This window comes from Nannospalax galili, unplaced genomic scaffold, assembly GCF_000622305.1.
Source record: "Nannospalax galili isolate Female #2095 unplaced genomic scaffold, S.galili_v1.0 scaffold410, whole genome shotgun sequence".
Classification (NCBI taxonomy): domain Eukaryota; kingdom Metazoa; phylum Chordata; class Mammalia; order Rodentia; family Spalacidae; genus Nannospalax; species Nannospalax galili.
This window is the reverse complement of record NW_008329143.1, coordinates 766,703-787,337: the sequence shown is the minus strand read 5'-3', so window position 1 is coordinate 787,337 and position 20,635 is coordinate 766,703. Positions and strand designations below refer to the sequence as shown.

At 42.1% G+C, this 20,635-nt stretch overlaps 1 protein-coding gene across 1 annotated transcript in view; it reads left to right on the top strand.

Moving 5' to 3' along the window:
• The first annotated feature begins 755 nt into the window (after positions 1-755).
• Positions 756-20,635, top strand: part of LOC103734736 (cytochrome b5 type B) — a 44,516-nt gene continuing 24,636 nt past the window's right edge. Inside the window, exon 1 of the mRNA XM_008833821.3 lies at positions 756-993. Within this exon, the coding sequence (XP_008832043.1) occupies positions 832-993 (162 nt within the window). The 5' untranslated portion in view covers positions 756-831. The remainder of the gene's footprint in view (positions 994-20,635) is intronic.

Genomic DNA, 20,635 nt, shown 5'->3' with positions numbered 1-20,635 from the left:
GCAAATATTGTATCTAGAGATTGTAGATGATCCTAAGAACCCTAAGGACTTTCTCTCATAGTTTGCATAATTAGGGAAGATATGGAAAGTTTAAACTTATAGTGTGTTTCCTAAAATAGATTCTAGAAGGGTCTTGTGAAAAAGAATGATGGAAAATATTAGTGAAAGGGGTTGCAAATAGATTATGGAGAGTCCTGAATGGTTCGAAGGTCAGCCTGTCAGTTTGAATGGCAGTTAAAGTAGTTCACAGCATCACATATTAACCAAACTTGGAATTCCAGAGAATTTTTTTTAGGTCATGTGGAAACTAAAATAGTGGAGGTAAGTCCTGATCACCAAAGAATTCGTCTAAAAATCATTGTTAGTAGTGGTGGCAGCCTGAGGCCAGTTTTGATTTATATGGCGATTGCTATGTGCTGAGGGTTTTCATACTAGAGGGTGGAGGTGGCCTATCACACCCATTTCACAGCCCAGGAAAGGGAGCCTTGGGGAGACGGAGAGCCCATAACTCCGGGGCAGCAATTCGGGCCTCGGAGTCAGAGAAGGATCTTCGCGTGAGGAGGGGGCTGCAGGGCGGCGGGAAGAGAAAAGGGACTCTGCAAGAAAGCCTCTCCTGGGGTGACACCTGTCACTAGGCCACGCTCAGGCGCCGGTCCAAAATCACGGTATCTGATTGGCAGGGTTGGAGGGTCTGGGCGACTCTGATTGGCTGCTTGGACGTGGTACCAGGCCTTCACCCGGTTACGGAATCCGAGCGGAGCCAAACGCGGCCTCTGGCTGAAGGAAGTTAATCGCAGAACTCAGAGGCGGGGGTTAGGCATCTCGGACTCAATGGCGACCGCAGGGGCCAGCGGCGGCGACGGGAAAGGACAGGGCGGCGACGCCCCCGTCACCTACTATCGGCTGGAGGAGGTGGCGAAGCGCAACTCCGCGGAGGAGACGTGGATGGTGATCCACGGGCGAGTCTACGATATCACCCGCTTCCTCAGCGAGGTGTGGGCCGGGGAGGCGGGAGGGCCGCTGCGGGGCTGAGCCGGGAAGGCCGCACCAGGTGCTGGGGAAGGGAGCGAGGCCTAGGCGGCGCCCGGAAGGGCCCGCGACCCGGGGGGTAGGGCGGCTCTCGAGGCCCCTGCCTTGCCCGCCCGCACCTGTTCTCAGGTTCCAGGGAGCGTCATGGGCTTCCTGTGCATGGAGCTTGCTGGGTGCCGGGGCGCGCTCCAAACCATCTCCATTGACTCAGGACTCTCAAGGTCACACACTGAATGGCCTGAAGCACTCGAACCCGCCTCGCCCTGCGCCTCACGAGGGCCATTTCCATGTGCCTTGTGAGGTATCATTTGGGATTTTCTGGAGAAGCGGAGATCCGTCTCCTCCCTTTCCTGGATTATGCTGTAGATGCTTTTATTTATTTATTTCCTCCTGAAGGCCATGAATTTAGGGTTTTTGTTTTTTTCCCATCGACGGGTTATATGTTCCCCCATCCATCCATCCATCCATCCATCCATCCATCCATCCATCCATCCATCCATGAATTGATTTAAAAAGAACATTACTAGGCCGGGCGTGGTAGCGCACACCTTTAATCCCAGCACTCTGGGATCTCTGTGAGTTCAAGGCCAGCCTGGTCTACATAGTGAGTTCCAGGACAGCTGGGGCTACAGGGAGACCCTGTCTCAAAAAGACCAAAATATATATATACATATATATATATATATGTGTATATATATATTTTATGTGTATGAGTGTATTGCCTACATGTATGTACGTGCACCCGTGACATGCAGTGCTCATGGAGATCAGAAGAAGGCGTCAGATCCTCTGAAACTGGAGTCAAGACAGTTGTAAGCTGCTGTGTGGGTGCTGGGATTCGAACCTGGTTCCTAGCTCTCTTAACTGCTGAACCATCTCTCCAGCCCTGATTTTTGTTTTTGTTTTCCATTGACAAATTATGTGTTCCCTCATCCATCTATCATCTCTTTATCTATCTACCTATGTCTTTTTTAATCAATCTCCCTACCTTTCTATCTACCTATCTCTCATCTACGAATCAATCCCTATCTATCCATCTATCATCTATCAATTTATTTTTTTCGGTACAGGAGATTGAACCTAGGTAGTGGATGTATTAAGCAAGTGCTGTACCACAACAAAGCTAAATCCCCAGCCTCTTCACCCTTTTTTTTTTTTTTTTTTAACTCTTTAAAACTGTTGTATAATATCTCATGACACAAATTCACTTTGAAGCTGTGGTACAACTGATCTTTTATTTTTTTTCCCTTTTTTTGTAGACAGGGTCTGATGTAACCTGAGCTGGCCCCCAACTTGACCATGTAGACTTTGAACTTCTGATCCTCCTGTCTATGCTATGCTGGGGATGGAACCCAGTGCTTTGTACATGTCGGACAAGCCCAGGCTGACCTTGAACTGGGATCCTCCTTCCTCAGCCTCCCGAGTGCTGGAATTATGGTTTCTCCACCATCACACCTGGCTTCTGTTTCCTTTCTCCGAGTCAAATCTACCAATACCACACCCGGCCCAGCTTCATTCTTAAAACTAGTTGATAGTGACATGGATTGGAGTAGCCCTCATATTCACAGGGTATTGAAAACAGTTTTAGAGAGATTTTGGCCATGTAATTGATTTGTGAAAGTCTGGTTTTGAAAATCCTTTGATTTCTCTTGTCTGCACAGTATTACTTCAGAACTCTAGCCTTAACTTTATCTTCTGATATCTGCCTTATGAATTTTCCTTTCAAGCACAGCTCATAATGTGTAGGCAGTCATTTTTTTAAAAAAAATTTATTTATTGCTAGGCATGGTGGCACACGTCTTTAATCCCAGCACTTGGGAGGCAGAGGCAGGCGGATCTCTGAGTTCAAGGTCAGCCTGGTCTACATAGTAAGTTCCAGGACAGCTGGGGCTACAGGGAGACCCTGTCTCAAGAAGACCAAAAAATAAAAATAAAAAATAAAAAAAATTATTTATTATTTTTATTTTATGTGTATGCATGTATTGCCTGCATGTAGGTAAGTGCACCCATGTCGTGCAATGCCCGAGGAGGTCAGAAGAGGCTTTTGGATCCCCTGGGACTGGAGTTACAGATAGCTGTTAGCTGCCATGTGGGGGCTGGAATTCGAACCCCGGTCTTCTGCAAGAACAACCAGTGTTCTTAACCACTGAGCCATTTCTCCAGCCCCAGCAGTCATGTTTTTCACTTGCAGTTTTTTTGGTTTTATTTCCCCAGAATTCCTTGATTGATTGAAAATCAATAGTGAATTTGGAAGGAACCAAACCAGTCAAGTAGCAGTTTCAAACCTGCTTCACTGTGCCCTGATGCAGCTAAGACATATATGGTGTGCAAGACTTCTCTGAAAGTTTGAGCTGCTGATCTGTATCTGTAGTTAGCTATATGTTGTTATCCCTTTGAGTTTTCAGGGTCTTATCCTGAATCCCAAGCTAGCCTGCAATTTACTGTGTTGCCCAGACTGGCCTTGAATTCATGGCAGTCCTCCTCTGTCAGCCTCATGAGTGCTGAAATTTCATGATTGATCTACCACACCCAGTTTTCAGTTAGCTATTCTTGGTTAACTTGTTCTGTAGTTTGACTTTTGTTCATTCCAAGTTTATTCATTCATCTACTTAATCAAGTAGTAAGCCTTTACTTTATACCAGATACTGTTCTAGGTAGTGAGGGTACACTAGTTAATACCATGGAATCTACAGTATATGGAAGCAGACAGTAAACAGTAAATGAATGAAATGTATTCTGTAGTTAGACAGAAAGTAGGTGCTAAGAAGAAAAATATTGTAGGGAAGTGGGTATAGGGTGTGTATGGTGAGAGTGTGAGGATGAGGAGTTGACATTTTAGGTATGAAGGCCAGGAGTAGAGTCTTGAGGATGACTAAAGGCCAGGAGCAAGATAAAGGAGTTAGTCCCATGGATATCTGCAGAAGATCGTTCCTAGGAAAGGGAGCAGGAGGCCTTGAGGTGGAGGTATGTCTGGTGTGTTTGAGAGACAGTCAGTGAGGCTGCAGTAGTTAGATAGTAGGACATTAGATCAGAATGATCAGAGGTGGGCAGATCATGTACAGCTTTCCAGACTTTAGGATGAACTTTGATTTTTTTTTTTTTTTTGAGAGGGAAATCATTGGAACAGAAACATGACAGAATGCAATTTAATGGTTTAATTGGGTCATTCTAACAGCACTCTTGAGAAGGTAGTGAAGGACAAGGGTAGAATTGAGAAGCCTAGTTAACGAAGTTGTAATTGAGCAAGGCATAGTGACTTAGACCAGAATGGTGTTGGTAGAGGTAGGTAGTGAGAAGTATCAGAATTTTTATGTAGTGTGATGGAAACCAATAGGGTTTAATGATGCATTGAATTTGGGAAATGAAAGAAAAAGGAGTCAAGGAGGATGGCATGCTTTTGGCCTGTAAGTCTAGTAACCAGGGCTATTATTACAACATACATCGGTTTTCAACCCTCTTGAATTTGAAATCACTTTGGGGCTCCCTTAGTGATCGTTTATATGAATGTCCCGCATCTATAGGTTATTAGTCCTGGTTAATGACCGTGGTTATATTGGGATACTACTGGAGTTTGTGATAATGTAGAGTTGGTAATATAATTGAGTTATCTTTCCCTAATCGATTAATTTTGCTTTAAAAAAAAATCACTGCTGTTGGTTTTATGGAAAAAAAACTAAGAATGCAAATAGTAAATGGCATTGCTGGTTGTTGCTGTTTTTGTTTTCTTTTGAGACAAAGTCTCGTGTATTTCTATACAGCTTCAAACTTGCTAGGTTGTCAAAGATGACCTTTGAGTTTAGGATCCTACTGCTTTCACCTCCCGTGTTGGGATTATAGGTATGTGCCATCACACCTGGATTATGGATTGCTAGGGGTTGAACTCAGGGCTTCTTACATGCTATAAACTATACCCTTTACCCCCATACCACCCCCCACCCCCACTATTTAGTAGTTTAGGAAAAGAAGGTCATAGTAAAAATAGTTACTATTTTATGAGACTGACCTGAAAAATCAAAGTGAATGTCTTTTTTTTTTTCTCATTAATACAATCTTTTATTTGGAAAAATGGATTATGTTCCATTCATTCCACATTTTCTATGAACTTAATCTGAGAATTTGGTACAAATCAAAAATTCTGGAGATTTATAAAGGATTTGCAGCTGCTGACATTTTATAATTTTTTTTTTTTTTTGTCTTTGAGACATGGTCTCTCTGTAGCCCCAGCTGTCCTGGAACTCACTATGTAGACCAGGCTGGCCTGAACTCACAAAGATCCACCTGCCTCTGCCTCCCAAGTGCTGGGATTAAAGGCGTGCATTTTATAATTTTTTTGTCAAAGCAAATCTTAAATTATATGAAAGCTTATTATACATAGACACGCACAAATAATAATTGCCACACGATGTGGTGGTGCATACCTATAATTCCAGCGCTCAGAAGGATCATGAGCTCAAGGCCAGGTTGGGATGTACAGTGAGATCCAGTCCAGCCTGAACTACACAGCAAGATCCAAGATCCTAGAAAAACTTAGTAGTAAATTCAGCAGGCACAGGCATGGTGGCATATGCCTGTAATCTCAGCGCTCCAGATGCAGGAAGGTCAGATGGAGAGGTCATCCTAGGACACATAAGGAGACCCTCAGATGTACACTGAAGCGGTGGCCAGTGGGCGAGCATGGCCCCCACCAAGTCCAGTGCCGCCCTGAAAGCCTGAGCCAAAGTACATGTCTTTTATCAAGTATATGGTTTTCTGAAGCTTTATTCAGTGAATTACATATAATGCTACATTTAATGTTTATGTAAATGGTGTTTAATGAATTATTTTCTTCCTGTGTGTCAGAGTGTAATAGCTTGGACTGGTGAGGTGGCTCAATAGGTAAAAGCATTTACTATGTGAATAGCAACTTGAGCTTAATCCCCAGAATCCAGGGTGGAAAGAGTAGCAGAGTTGTCCTCTGACTTCCACATGCACATGGCACACACATGCCTGCACTCAGATAGACAGACAGACAGACATACACACGATAATAAATAAGAACAATTATTTTAAAAAAGAAGTGAGGGGCTGGAGAGATGGCTTAGCTGTTAAGAACACTGGTTGTTCTTGCAGAAGACCAGGGTTTGAATCCCAGTACCTACATGGCAGCCAACAACTGTCCATAACTCCAGTCCCAGGGGATCTGACAACCTCTTCTGACCTCTGAGGGCATTGCATGACACGGGTGCACTTACCTACGTGCAGGCAATACACGCATACACATAAAATAAAAAAAATACAAAAAAAAAAGAAGTGAAAAAAGTGCACTTACCTACATGCAGGCAATACACGCATACACATAAAATAAAAAAATACAAAAAAAAAGAAGTGAAAAAACTTAAAGCCAGTGGCTTATACATAAATATTTCTCAGAAGAGTAATTTAAGATGCACACAGTGGTTCACACTGTAATTCCAGCACTTGGAGGCTGAGGCAGGAGGATTGTCATGAATTCTAGGTCAGTCTGGGCTACATAGTGAATTTCAGAGCAGTCTGGGCTATAGTGTGAGACCCTGTCTCAAAAAAAAAAAAGTCAGGGGCTGGAGAGATGGCTCAGTGGTACGAACACTGACTGTTCTTGCAGAAGGCCCTGGGTTCGAATCGCAGCACCCATATGGCAGCTAACAACTGTCCGTAATTCCAGTTTGAGGGCATCCAACAGCCTCTTCTGTCCTCTTTGGGCATTGCACGACACAGTGCACTTACATGCAGGCATAGCACTCATATACATAAAATAAAAATAATAAATAAAATATTAAAAACAGCCAAACAAACCAAAACCACAAAAAACTCCAAGCCCTATAAAAGCCAAAAACAACCAAAAGAAACAAAACCCAAGACTGATTTAGTAAAATAATATGCAGTAATATTTTAAAGCTTTACATTTTATAGTGACAATTGGCATAAATGAGATTATTTTAGTACCTACATCATATGGGATAATGTTTTGTTCATTTCACTAAAATTCTTTAAGTGCTGACTATATCAGGTATTGTGTGGTACTAGGCCCTGGTACTGGTATATAAAAGTAAACAATATCCTGTCCTCTAGAAGCTTCCATTCTAGGGAAGACAAAAACAACTGAAATTATTTCAAATTATGGCACTGTTTATGAAAGAAACAAGACACTGGAAAAAAAAAAGAGATTTGTTTGAATAAGAGTGATTCGTCCAGGCCCAGTGGCGTGGGTCTGTAGTTCTAGTTACTTGGGGGATTGTGGCAGAGAATCACAAAGTTTAAGGGCAGCTGGGGCAACATGGGTGAGATCCTGTCTCAAAATAAAAAGTAAAAAGAAGGCTGGGGATGTAGCTCATTGGTAAAGCACTTGCATGGCATGCACAAGGCCTTGTGTTCAATCTCAGAATGATCTGAAAAAGCCTCTGAGAAGATGACTTCTGAGGCTGCAGTAAAGAAAGATGAGGTCACCAGAGCGGTAAACAGGAGCCAGCACAGTACAGCCTGGTAGGTAGTTTGGATCCAGTACCAAGTGTAGTGGAAACCTGAAGTGTTTTAAGGTGAGGTGGCATTGAAACTATGTGGGTTTATTTTGGCTGGAGTTGAAAACAGGTGAGAGGGTGCTGGGCATGTAGCTCAGTGATTGACGGGTTGGCTAGCATGTATGAGACTCTCTGCTCAGTCCCTAGTATAGAGAAGAAAATAAGTTAGAGGGAAAAGCAGTACAGAAAGAAAAAAAAAATTTTTTTTTTTTCTTTGAGACAGCCTCCCTGTAGCCCCAGCTGGTGTGCAACTCACTATGTAGTTCAGACTGGCCTTGAATTCACAGAGATTTGCCACCTGCCTCTGTTTCCTGAGTGCTGGGATTAAAGGCTTGTGCCACCACGCCTCGCTATAAAATTCTTTTTAAAAGATTATTGTGTGCCTGCACATGTGTGCATGCAGAGGACTTTAGGGAGTCGGTTCTTGCCTTCACCTTGTGGAGGCAGGTCTTTTTTTGTTCTGCTGCTCTACTGTGTACTCCAGGCTATTTCATTAGCTTCCAGGTGATTCTCCTGTTTCCACCTCCCATCTCGCTGTAGGAGTACTAGGATTACAGAGGGCTGTACCAGCTAGAACTTAGATCTTGCTTTTACCTACCATGCTTTTACCATCTCCCTTGCCCAGAAAATAAAATTCTTCCAGTCCTAGTAACTTGAAACTTTCATGTTCCTTGCATATACTTATGTATATGGGAACTTTTTTTTGAGATACGGCTTCATGGTTGGGCATGTTAGCACATGCCTTTAATCCCGTCACTCAGGAGGCAGAGGCAGGCAGATCTTTGTGAATTTGAGGCCTGCAAGGGCTGCATAGTGATACCCTGTCTTAAAAAAAAAATCCTTGAGGGGCTGGAGAGATGGCTCAGTGGTTAAGAGCACTGACTTCTCTTGCAGAGGATCTGGGTTCGCTTCCCAGCACCCACATGGCGGCTACAAACCGTCCTTAACTCCAGTTCCAGGGGAATCCAAAGCCCTCTTCTGACGTCCGCGGTATTGCACAACACGGGTGCACTCATATACATGCAGGTGGTCCACTCATGCACATAAAATAAAAAAAAAAATTAATCCTTGAGATGGGGCTTCACCATATTGCACTGACTGGTCTTCATTTCATGGATTTGTATGTTTCTCCCACTGCAATCTGTCCATAGGTTGAATTCCTTAGTTCTACTGTAATATCTGTTACTTGATTTGCTTTAATGGTATTTATTGGCTCCTTATTTTTCAAAGTAGTTTCCATGTAATTTCTCTTGAACCTTCCCAGCAGTTTGTTTTTGAAATAAGAAAACTGAGGAACAGAAATGTAACTCAGTCATAGAGCCAGGTGGCACAGATGGGGTTTGAACTTGGGCAGTGTGACCCTATTTTGTGTTGTCAGCAGTACTCTAGGATCTGCCTGTTTTTTTCATGGCTGCATAGTATAGAATTGGGTCTGTTTTATTGTTGCTTTTTGACACCTTAGATACAGGGGAGGATTGGGAATGTAACGTAGGGAAGTTAGAAACCTTTTTTCTGGAACAGGTAGTTTTTCTTCCCATCTCCCTCCTTCCTTTCCTCCCTCCCTTCTTCCCTCCTCTCATGTTGATCCTCCTGCCTCAGACCCCTGAATGTTGGGATTAGAGACCACACCTGGCTCATGATTTTTCATTTTTAAGTTAAAAAAAATTTAGTGTATATGTTTTGCCTGCATATATGTAAGTATACAACATATATGTAATGCCCATGGAGGCCAGAGGAGGGCATCAGATTCTCTAGAACTGGAGTTAGGGATGGTCGTCAGCCACAATTTGAGTGCTGGGAACTGAACCCACATCCTCTACAAGAGCAGCCAGTGCTCTTAACTGCTGGGCCATCTCTCCAGCTCCTCTTTAAAAAAATTTTTTTTGGTTTTTTGAGACAGGGTCTCCTTGTAGCCCCAGCCGACCTAGAATTCAATGTGTAGACCAGGCTGGCTTTGATCTCACAGAGGTCTACCTGCCTCTGCCTACCCAGTGCTAGGATTAAAGGTGTGAGTCACCACACCTAGCTTGTTTTCATTTTAAATCATTTTTTAGTGCGTTTTCATTTTTTAAAATAGGTCATACAGTTACACACTGAAAAGTTGCCTTCCCTTCCCCTCTGCCCAGTTCACTACCTTTGCTTTCTTTTTACATGTACAAGCAAGTCTCTTTCTGTCTCTGTCCTCCTCTCCTCCCTCCCTCCCTCTCTCCCTCCCTCCCTCCTTCCCTCCCTTCTCTTCTCCCTCTCCCTCTCTGTCCTTCCTTCCCCCCCCTCCCTGTCTTCTCTCTCTTCCCTCTCCTCCCCTTCCTCTCTCTCTTCCTCTCTCCCCCTCTCTTTCCTTTCCCTTTCTCTCTAGATACTTGTAGATACTAGAGAAGCACTTTACCATTGTGTTAGGTATTTCTAGCCATTTTTGTATATGTATGTATTATTTTTAATTTCTTTATTACATTATTTTGTATGTGTGTGTGGTAGGGGAGGTCAGAAGACAACTTGTGATTGTCCTTCCACCATGTGAGTCCCGGGGATGGAACTCAGCTTGTCATGTTTTATAGCAGGTGTCTTTACCTGCTGAACCATTGCCCTGGCCCCTATGTATGTAATTAGAATCAGGGTTTTACTGTCTTGCCTAGGTTTGAGCAGTCCTGCCTCCTGGCCTCCTGAGTAGCTGGGACTGGCAGTCACTCTTTTTTTCTTTACATAAAAGGTAACATACTGGGGCTTGAGCGATGGCTCAGTGGTTAAGAACGCTGGTTGTTCTTGCAGAAGACCTGGGTTTGAATCCCAGCACCCACATGGCAGCTAACAACTGTCTGTAACTCCAGTTCCAGGGGACCCAACAGCCTCTTCTGTCCTCTGCAGGCATTCATTGCACACAAGTGCACTTACCTATATGCAGGCAATACACATGTATAAAAAAAAATAATAATAATAATAATAATAATAATAATAATAATAATAATAAAGGTAACATACTGTAAGGCAATAATCTTTGCCTTGCCTTTTTCTTTCTTTCTTGTTTAGGTTTATTTTGTTTTATTTATTTCTTACTGTATTTTTCAAGGGATGGTCAAAAAATACAATTCAGTTTTTACCCTTGTTGTAGGTAGACATATCTATAGAAAGGATGTTGTGTCCCTCAGAAATTCACATGGATAGTCCTAGGAAAGACTAGAAATAAGATGAGCCAAAATTTAGCCTCCAGCCCTGCCCAGGCAAGATGACCCCATCAATGAATGACTACATTTATTTATTCATTTTATGTGCAGTCCTGGGCATGGGCATGCCTGTGTGTGCATATGTGCACCAATGAGAACAGAGTGATTGCTCCCCAGTCTCCTAATGTTATACTGTGTTCTGAAATAATCACGAATAAAGCTGGACCTGGTGATGCATGCTTTTAATCCCAGCCTGATCTACATAGCGAGTTCCAGGCCAGCTAGGACTACTTAGTGAGACCCTGTCCCCCCAAAAAAATAAAAAACCAAAACAAACAAACAAAAATCATGAATAAGATAACTGGTCTCTGTTCCTAAGAATTTATAGTCTGGTGGGAAAGAAAGACGTTAAATAAAAATTGCAAATGCAGGGCACTTGTCACACAAACCTGACCACCTGAGTTCAGTCCTTGGGACCCACATAAAAGTGGAAGGAGAGAATCTCCTCCACAGGACTGTCCTTTGACCAACACATGTATACTGTGATACATGTGTTCCATCCACAACAATGATTAGTTACAATTGTGATGTTGTATAAAGGTGTCTAAACAGTTGTGAGAATCTGTAGCACTGAGATCTAATCTGGGGCAGGAAAGGGTATCAGCTTGTCCTAGAATCTGTAGACCTGAACTTGAGGTGATTGCCAGGTTAAACCCTCTTGGCAGTAGGCTAATCTGCTTGGTGACATCCTAGGATCATTCTTTGTGTGTGTGTGTGTGTGTGTGTGTGTGTGTGTGTTTGAGACAGGGTCTCCCTGTAGCCCCAGCTGTCCTGGAACTCACTATGTAGACCAGGCTGGCCTTGAACTCACAGAGATCCACCTGCCTCTGCCTCCTGAGTGCAAGGACTAGAGGTGTGGGCTGCCATACTCAGCTAGTAGACTCATTCTTATCCAAAAGCAAATGCCATTTCCTCCTCTTCACCCCCTGCCTCTGCTATCTTTCTCTGTCCTGTCAGACTGTTTTTTAGGAAATAGTTTTTGTCCTTTCTGAAACTTTAATTTTCATATTTTGTTTTGGTGATGTAATGTATTTGGCTAGAGGTCACACTTTATTGTCCAGCCTAATTTTTGCAAGTTCCTCAAGCTAATGTTTCTCAATTTCATTTTCCAAGTCAGGTGGTCTCTAGAAGAGCTTGTCACATTTTATTACATCAGTATGGAATTTCTATCCACAGAGAACTTGTGTAATTTTTTTCCAGGTAGAATTTGATTCTGTAACTCATTGTCATTCTTCACATTCTCTTATCAGTCCATCAGTCCTGTTCTTTCTGTAGAGTTAATATTCCAGAATAACTTTTCATTAGCAATTTGTCTTCTTTTTATTAAAGTATAGATTTTTTTCTATCCTCTTTCAGTAGTGCTTAATAAAGTAATTGCATTTAAGAGTACTGCTGTTCTCACATACTTGGATAGTTAAATTGATAAGTCCCTTCACAAGAGGACATAACAGAACTTTCTCTATAACTGTGCAGTGGTTTGCTTGGTTATTTTTTGCTTGAATGAGAGCAGTAGATAGACCACACAGTCAATTGTCTCTTTTCTCTTTAGTCTGTGGTCGTAGTTGCAGTATAGTGTAGTGAAAATATTTTAGTTGTAATATTATGTAACTGTTTATATAATATAGACAGACAAAGTCTATTAGTATTAAAACATCAAGATTGTGTAGGTCAAAAGACTTTTTTTTCCACTCAAATTTACTTTGAGACAGTCTGTTACTGAACCCAAATCCCTCTCTCTGCTTACCCAACACTGGGATTATAGGCACATCACTTCACCTAGCTTTTCACATTGGTGCTGGGGATCAAACTCTGCTCCTCGTGCTTGTACAGAAAGCATTTTACTGACTGAGCCATCTCCCAGCCTGCCCCTGTCTTAAAATATCAACCCAGAAGTTAATTTCTTTTCCTTCTTCTTTCTTTCTTTCTTTCTTTCTTTCTTTCTTTCTTTCTTTCTTTCTTTCTTTCTTTCTCTTTCTTTCTTTCTTTCTTTTTCTTTCTTTCTCTCTCTTTCTCTCTTTCTCTCCTTTTCCCTCCCTCCCTCCCTCCCTCCCTCCTCATCCCCTCTCTGTCTCTGTTTCCCTTCCTTCCCCTCCCTTCCCCCTCCCCTCTTCTCCCTTCCCCTCCTGGTCCTCTGGCTCTTGTGATCTTTCTATTCCCTCTTCTGAAATGTTCCCTGAGCTTTAGGTGCAGGAGTTCTTCAACCCAAAAGTTTCTAACTTACTAGCATTAGCACTCTTGCCTATATCTACATGTACTAGGATTGGAAGGTGAGCTTTTGACTTTGAACTGCCATTAATGGCCTTCTTGGGAACAAGGTAAATAAAAGGTCCTTTTGTTTTTGGTATCACATTACAAGCTTGAAAGTGTTAATCAAGAGCTTTAAGTGGCACAGGTAACCTATAGGACAAATATTGAGTAATATGAAAATCCCTGGGTGTGTCTCAAGCCTTACTTTGGTTTGCTGTTGAGCTGAGTATGTTACATAAGTTGTGGCTCCCAGTGGAATATCATCTTATTCACAAAGGCTGAGAAGGTTTTACTGTCTTTTGAGGTTAGGACTTGGTTTTCTTTGTTGTTGAACAATGAAAAGGATGAAAAGGAATAGAGCTGGAGTTGTAAAGAAGTAGCTTTTGTGTGTGTGTGGTCTTTATGAGACAGGGTCTCCCTGTAGCCCTATAGCCCTATAGCCCCAGCTGGCCAGAAACTCACAGAGATCTGCCTGCCTCTGCCTCCCGAGTGCTGGGATTAAAGCCAGGAGCCACCATCACATCCAGCAAAAGAAGTATTACAGATGTATGCCAGAGGCCTTATGTCATAGCTCAGGCTGATCTCAAACTTGCTATGAGGATGACTTTGAACCCCTGATCCTCTTGCTTCTACCTCACAAATGCTGGGATTACATACATATACCACTGGGTTTGCCTACCAAAGCCTGTTTTATAATATACAGTATTTCCTATAATTTGTTGAATATTCCATAGTATATTGTAGAGTTTTAGGTGTTTGCTCTCATGATTGGATGGCTGACTGGAAGATTGCTGGCTGTCACTGTTTAGTATTATGAGAGAATAGCCTACTATTTATCACTAACCCTAAAAAGCTAAAAAATTGAGGTATGAATTCTATTGAGTGGGTATCACTTTCTCAACATTGTAAAGTCAAAACATGTAAGTCATACCTTTGTAAGTCAGACCATCTCTGCATAAAAGAAATTGAGATGGGAATTGCTTCATTATAAAAATCACCTTGGACCAGCAAGATGTCTCAGTGTGCAAAGGTGCTACATATAAATCTCTTCCTGACTTGGCAGCACTAAAAACACTGATTATTCTGAATTTATTTAATTCTGTAGCTAATGCAGCCTTTTTTTCCCCTACAGTCTCATGCTTTATTGACTTTCTTTTCTAATATACTTGAAATTACTTTGGTTTGAGTAATTATGTGGCTTTGGAGTGATTAATTGTATATAAAATAAAAATCAAATCCAAATAACTGAAATTGTCACATTTATTCCTGGCTCCAGGGTTCTGTTTATTCCACTCTTTTCCCACCTATTTCTGCCTTGTTTGTCTTTCCAGTGATTTTGATAACTAAAAATTACCTGTGGATTGTTATAACTTTAGTATATCTATTTCTGTTAATTTGGGTTTTACATTTTAAGTATCTTTTTCTCATTTTGAGTGATGAGGTTTAAACATGATACACAGTTTGAGTACTTTTTCTTCATATAGTGTAAGCTGTTTGGACTGTCAGAAGATGATGTTGGCTCAGTGTTAGAAGGGAGGGGGCAGACACTTCCTGATACTTGCTGTCCTGGAACTCACTGTGTAGACCAGGCTGGACTTGAACTCACAGAGATCCGCCTGCCTCTGCCTCCCGAGTGCTGGGATTAAAGGTGTGCGCCACCACGTCTGGCTAACTTTTATATGATAAATTTTTAATCTGAAAATACTGGAACCCTATTGGTGATATCATGATAGCAAAATTAGCACAGTATTCAAAATTATGCTGGAAGTGGAACTGGAGAGATGGCTCAGCAGTTAAGAGCATTTTGCTGTTCTTCCAGAGGACCTGGGCTTGGTTCCCAGCACCCACATGGCAGCTCACAACCATCTGTAACTCTAGTTCCAGGGGATCCAGTGCCCTCTTCTGGTCTCAGTGGGCATTGTACAACATGGGTGCACATACATATGGAAGCAAAATACTCATACACATGAAATAAAATACTAAATTCACACATTTTTTATAGCAGTGTCTCAGATGTATACACTTTCCACACTTAATTGGGAAGACTGGGGAGTAAGGCAGAAGACACTTCGTATAAGTTACTTTATCTAAGCTTCTCTTTCAATTTCTTTTAAAGATTTATTTTTAATTATCTGCAGGTGGGTAGGTATGTGGAAATGTGAATGTTGGTGCCTGTGGAGTTGCCTGATATGGGTGCTGGAAACTGAACTTGGGTCAGTTCAAGCTCTTAACCACTGAACCATCTCTCCAGCCCCTCAATATCATCTTTTTTGTTGTTGTTTTTGAGGCAGAGGCTTGCTGTAGCCCCAGTTGGCCCCAGGTTGACTTCTATCTCACAGAGCTTCACCTGCCTCTGCCTCCTGCTCAATATCATCTTTTTTATCTTCTGTAGTCTTGGAAAAATAGCTGTACTTTCTACCCTCTAACCCATGCCTTGGGTTATACCCAGATAAAATCCTATTTAGCCAGATAAAACCATATGTTCACATGACTTTTCTGTTCTTATTTCTATTTAGATTAAATTTTTCTATCATCAGATTGGAATGAATCTGACTTGAAAATAATCCAGTTTGTTGCCAGTCTTGTTTTGTTTCCTGCACAGTTTTCCCTAATGCACTGTATTTGGCCTATGTTTCTACCTCAGAAACTTACAAGGTTTCCAAAAGTAGTTTATTTATTTATTCATGCAGTTATGCCGTGACACATGTGTAGAGGTCAGAGGACAAATTGGGGGTGTCAGTTCTCTCCTTCCATCATTGGATCCAGGGATCAGACTCAGGTGGTCAGGTTTGTACAGTAAGTGCTTTGACCCACTGAGCCATCTTGCCTTTTCAGAACCCTGTAAAGTTTGCAGTCGTACAATTTTACCTCATTGGCAACAAATACTTTCCTTTTTTTGACTTCATGTGCTTTGACCTCTCTGCAGTATTTGTTATGCTTTCAAAATGCCTTGCCAGAGACTCATTTGAAAAATTTAACAGCTGTAGTAACACAATTCAGTGATTATTTCAGTATATTCAAAAAATTGTGCAGTCATCACCACTATATAATTTCAGAACCTTTTTTTTTTTCAGACATTGTTGCCATGTAGCTCAGGCTGGTCTTGAATTTGCTATTTAGCCCATAGTAGCTTTGCATATTTGATCCTCTTTGCTTCAACCTATAGAGTGCTGGGATTTATAGACGTGTGCCGACATGCGTGGCTTCTGATTTCAGAACTTTTGTTTGCTTTTTAAACAATATTTTATTATTTTTGCTTTATATGTATGAGTGTATTACCTACATGTATGTAAGTGCACCTGTGTCGTGCAATGCCTGTGTAAGTAAGAAGAGGGAATCGGATTCCCCTGGAACTGGAGTTATGAATAGTTGTTAGCCACCATGTGGGTGCTGGGAATTGAACCTGGGTCCTCTGCAAGAGCAGCCAGTGCTCTTAACCACTGAGCCATTTCTCCAGCCCTATTTGCTTTTAAGATGGGTCTTACTCTGTAGCTCTGGCTGTCCTAAAACTCTCAAGTAGACCAGGCTGGCCTCAAACTTGGAGCAAATCTCCTGTCTCTGCCTGGAATTAGAGGTGTGAGTCACCACACCCAGCATTGTATGGGTATACTATATTTACCCATCAGCTGGAAGACATTGGGTTTCTCATTTTGTGTTATTGTGAATGGTACTGTTACAAACATTCATATAGAAGGTTTTTTTTTAATTATCATTTTTTTAATGTGTATGAGTGTATTGCCTGCATGTATGTGAGTGCACCCATGTTGTACAATGCCTCGGAGGTCAGAAGAGGGCTTCGGAGTCCCCTGGGACTGGAGTTAAGGACGGTTCATAGCCGCCATGTGGTTGCTGGGAATTGAACCTGGGTCCTCTGTAAGAGCAGTCAGTGCTCTCAACCTCTGAGCCATCTCTCCAGCCCCTCAATATAGAGGTTTTATGTATATATGTGTCTTTATTTCTCCGAAGCTATGATAACAGTGTGGGCAGTGGTCTGGTAGAGTATCCTGCACCCATTTTAAAATTGAGCTATTTATCTTAAATTTCCTTTTTACTTTTGGTCTTTGGACACAGGGTCTTGCCTGTGTACCTGAGGCTGGTCTTAGTCCTTATTCTTTTGCCTCTGCTTCCTAAGTGCTGGACTAACAGGCATGTGGCACCAGGCCTTGGCTTTACTTTGTTTTTTTTGAGACAAGATCTCCCTGTAGCTCCAGCTGGCCTGGAGCTCGCTGTGTAGACCAGGCTGGTCTGGATTTTACAGAGATCCTCCTGCCTCTGCCTCCAGAGTGCTGGGATTAAAGGTGTGTACCATGACACCCGGCCATGGCTTCACTTTCTTATTGCTATGTATTCTCCTAGATCAAGATAACATTTATCTCTCATGGTAGTTACTTTTGTTGCTGTGACAAAATACCTGACATTAAAGAAGGAAAGATTTATTTTGGCTCACAGATTGAGGGGATACAGTCTGTCATGGCAAGGAGTACATGATGACCGAAGCATGAGGCAGCTGTCTGGAAGCAGACAGAGGTGACTGCTGGTGTTCGTCTGCTTCCTCATTTTACTGCTTTTATTCATTCTGGATCACAGCACATGGTATGGTGCTGCCCACATTTCAGGATGGGTCTTCCTTCCTTAGAAATGCCTATCTGGAAACATCCTCACAGACATACCCATCGGTGTATTTCCTAGATGATTCTAAATCTTATCAAGTTGACTCCTTATAGACAAAGCTGGTTGGGCCAAACCTACTGATAGGCTCAAAAATTGAGCTTTGTCCCATCCATCTTAACATTTGGGCTAGTTCTAGAATGTATTCTCATCTTCTGCTGGACTTACAGTAAGGCTTTGAATTAGGTGGCCAAGTGGAACTGCTTGTGCATTTAAAATTTTGATAACTGCATTAAATACAGTGCAGCACTTTTTAAAAAAATTGTGTATATGCATGTATTGCCTGCATGTAGGTAAGTGCACCCGTGTTGTCCAATGCCTGAGGAGGTCAGAAGAGGCTACTGGATCCCTTGGGACTGGAGTTACGGACAGTTGTTAGCTGCCATGTGGGTGCTGGGATTCGAACCCAGGTCTTCTGCAAGAACAACCAGTGTTCTTAACCTCTGAGCCATCTCTCCAGCCCCCAATGCAGCACGTTTTTATGTATTAGCAATCTACCTGGTGTCTGCTGCTGTATTATGTAATTTGCAAACTGGTGTTATTTGTCTATTTGTAGGTGTGGGTGATTTTCAGGTTGATTCTTGAAGATTGCTAAACACTTCAATCACTTATACTTAATTATGTCTATTGGACTTCCATCTAAAATATTACTTGAAGAAAGTGCTATTCTGCTAAACATTTTTTGAAAAACTTTGCAGCGTCTAGTCAATAAATATAACTAGGTGTTTCCTCTTTTCAAATGTCAGCTGCATGATTTTGAAGACATATTTTAAAAACAGTAACAGAAAAATGCACAAAGCTTAAAAAGCATATTTTATGGGTTTTCCCTATGTCAGCACATTCATGAGACTAAGCATTGCTAGCAATTTAGCTGTGTTCCTTCCTAATCAGTGCTTTCTCTCTTCCCCAGAGTAACTGCTGACGTCTAAATCCGCATGTCCTCTGTGTATAATATAATATACTCTGCTTATAAAATGCTCCTTTTTACGCATGTATATATAAATGCTATAGTTATCATTATGGTTTGAATTAGAAATCCCCCCCCACCCCTGGTTAATTTTTGCCAACTTGACACAAACTAGAGTCATCTGGGAAGAGGGAACCTCAATTGAGGAATTTCTTCCATCAGATTAGCCTGTGGCCATGCCTGTGAGGCATTTTCTTAATTGCTAATTGATGTAGGAGGACCCAGCCCACTAAGGGCAGTGCCATCCCTAGGCAGGTGGGTTTGGGCTGTATAAGAAAGTAGTGGTGGGGCTGGAGAGATAGCTCAGTGGTTAAGAACAGTTGCTGTTCTTGCAGAGGACCTGAGTTTGGTTTACAGCACCCACAAGGTAGCTAACAACTATTGATAACTCTAGTTCCAGGGGCTCTATCACCCTCTTCTGTCCTCTTTGGGTACTGCATGTAGGTGGTGTACTTATATACATGTGGGCAAATTCATACACTTAAAATAAAAATAAGCAGGGTGAAGGCTGGGCATGGTGGTGCATGCCTGTAGTCCCAGCACTTGGGAGGCAGAGGCAGGTGGATGTCTGTGAGTTCAAGGCCAGCCTGGTCTACATAGTGAGTTCCAGGCCAGCTGGGGCTACAGGGAGACCCTGTTTCAAAAGACCAAAAAAAAAAAAAAAAAAAAAAAAAAGTAGGGTGTAGAGGTACATAACTTTAATCCCAGTGCTTGGGAGGCAGGGACAGGTGACTCTCTGTGAGTTTGAGGCCAGCCTGGGTCTATATATTGAGTTCCAAGCCAGCCAGAGTTGCATAGGGAGATCTTGTCTCAGAAAAGGAAGGAGGAAGAGAGGGAGAGAGGAAGGGAAGGAGGGAGGGAGGGAGGGAAGGAGAGAAAGGAAGGAGGAAGAAAAAGAAAAGTAATTGAGCAAGTCAGGGAATCAAGCCAGTAGTCTGCATTCCTTGTGGTTTCTGCTTCAAGCTCTTGCCTTGAGTTCCTGCCTTGGCTTCTCTCAGTGAAGGACTGTAATCTGTAAGCCAAATAAAACTCTTTCTTCCTCCCAAGTTGCTATTGATCAATTTTTTTTTTTTTTTTTTTGAGACAAGGTCTCCCTGTAACCCCAGCTGGCCTGGAGCGCTCACTATGTAGACCAGGCTGGCCTTGAACTCACAGAGATCTGCTGGCCTCTGCCTCCCAAGTGCTGGAATTAAAGGCTTTGATCAGTGTTTTATCACAACAACAGAAGGAAACTAGATACCCCTACAGGCTTGTGTTTTGAAAACTTTTGTTCCCCAGCCAGTGGCACTATTTTTAGAGGCTGTGGAACTTTTAGGAGATGGGGCATGGCTGGCATAAATAGGTTACTAGTGGTGGGCCTTTTGAAATTTATATCCAATGGTAGGTCCCAGCTCTACTCTTGCTTCAAGGTACAGTCACTGCAGTGCAAACAGTCTGTACCACATGTTCCCACCACCATGACTTTCCTGTTGTGATGGACTAGAAGTCCTCTGATACCATGAGCCAAAATAAATGTTTGCTCCCCGAAGTTGTTTATGTCAGATATTTTGGTCATAGTGATATAAAAATAATGAATATGGGGCTGGAGAGATGGCTCAGCGGTTAAGAACACTGGCTGTTCTTGCAAAAGACCCAGGTTCGAATCCCAGCGCCCACATGGCAGGTAACAACTGTCTGTAATTCCAGTTCCAGGGGATCCGACAGCCTCTTCTGTCCTCCGTGGGCATTGCACGACATGGGTGCACTTACCTACATGCAAGCAATACACGCATATACATAAAATTAAAATAATAAATTAAAAAAGAAAATATGAATACAGTTTTTACTACCCCAAACAAAAATTAGAACCTTAACAATAACTTGGAACTAATCAAATAAATCTTTACCTATTATTTTCTCTTATCTCTTGCCCCATTTCAAAATAATCAATTCCATGTTCATAATTTCCTTTTTCTAGTTTTATAGCATCCAAA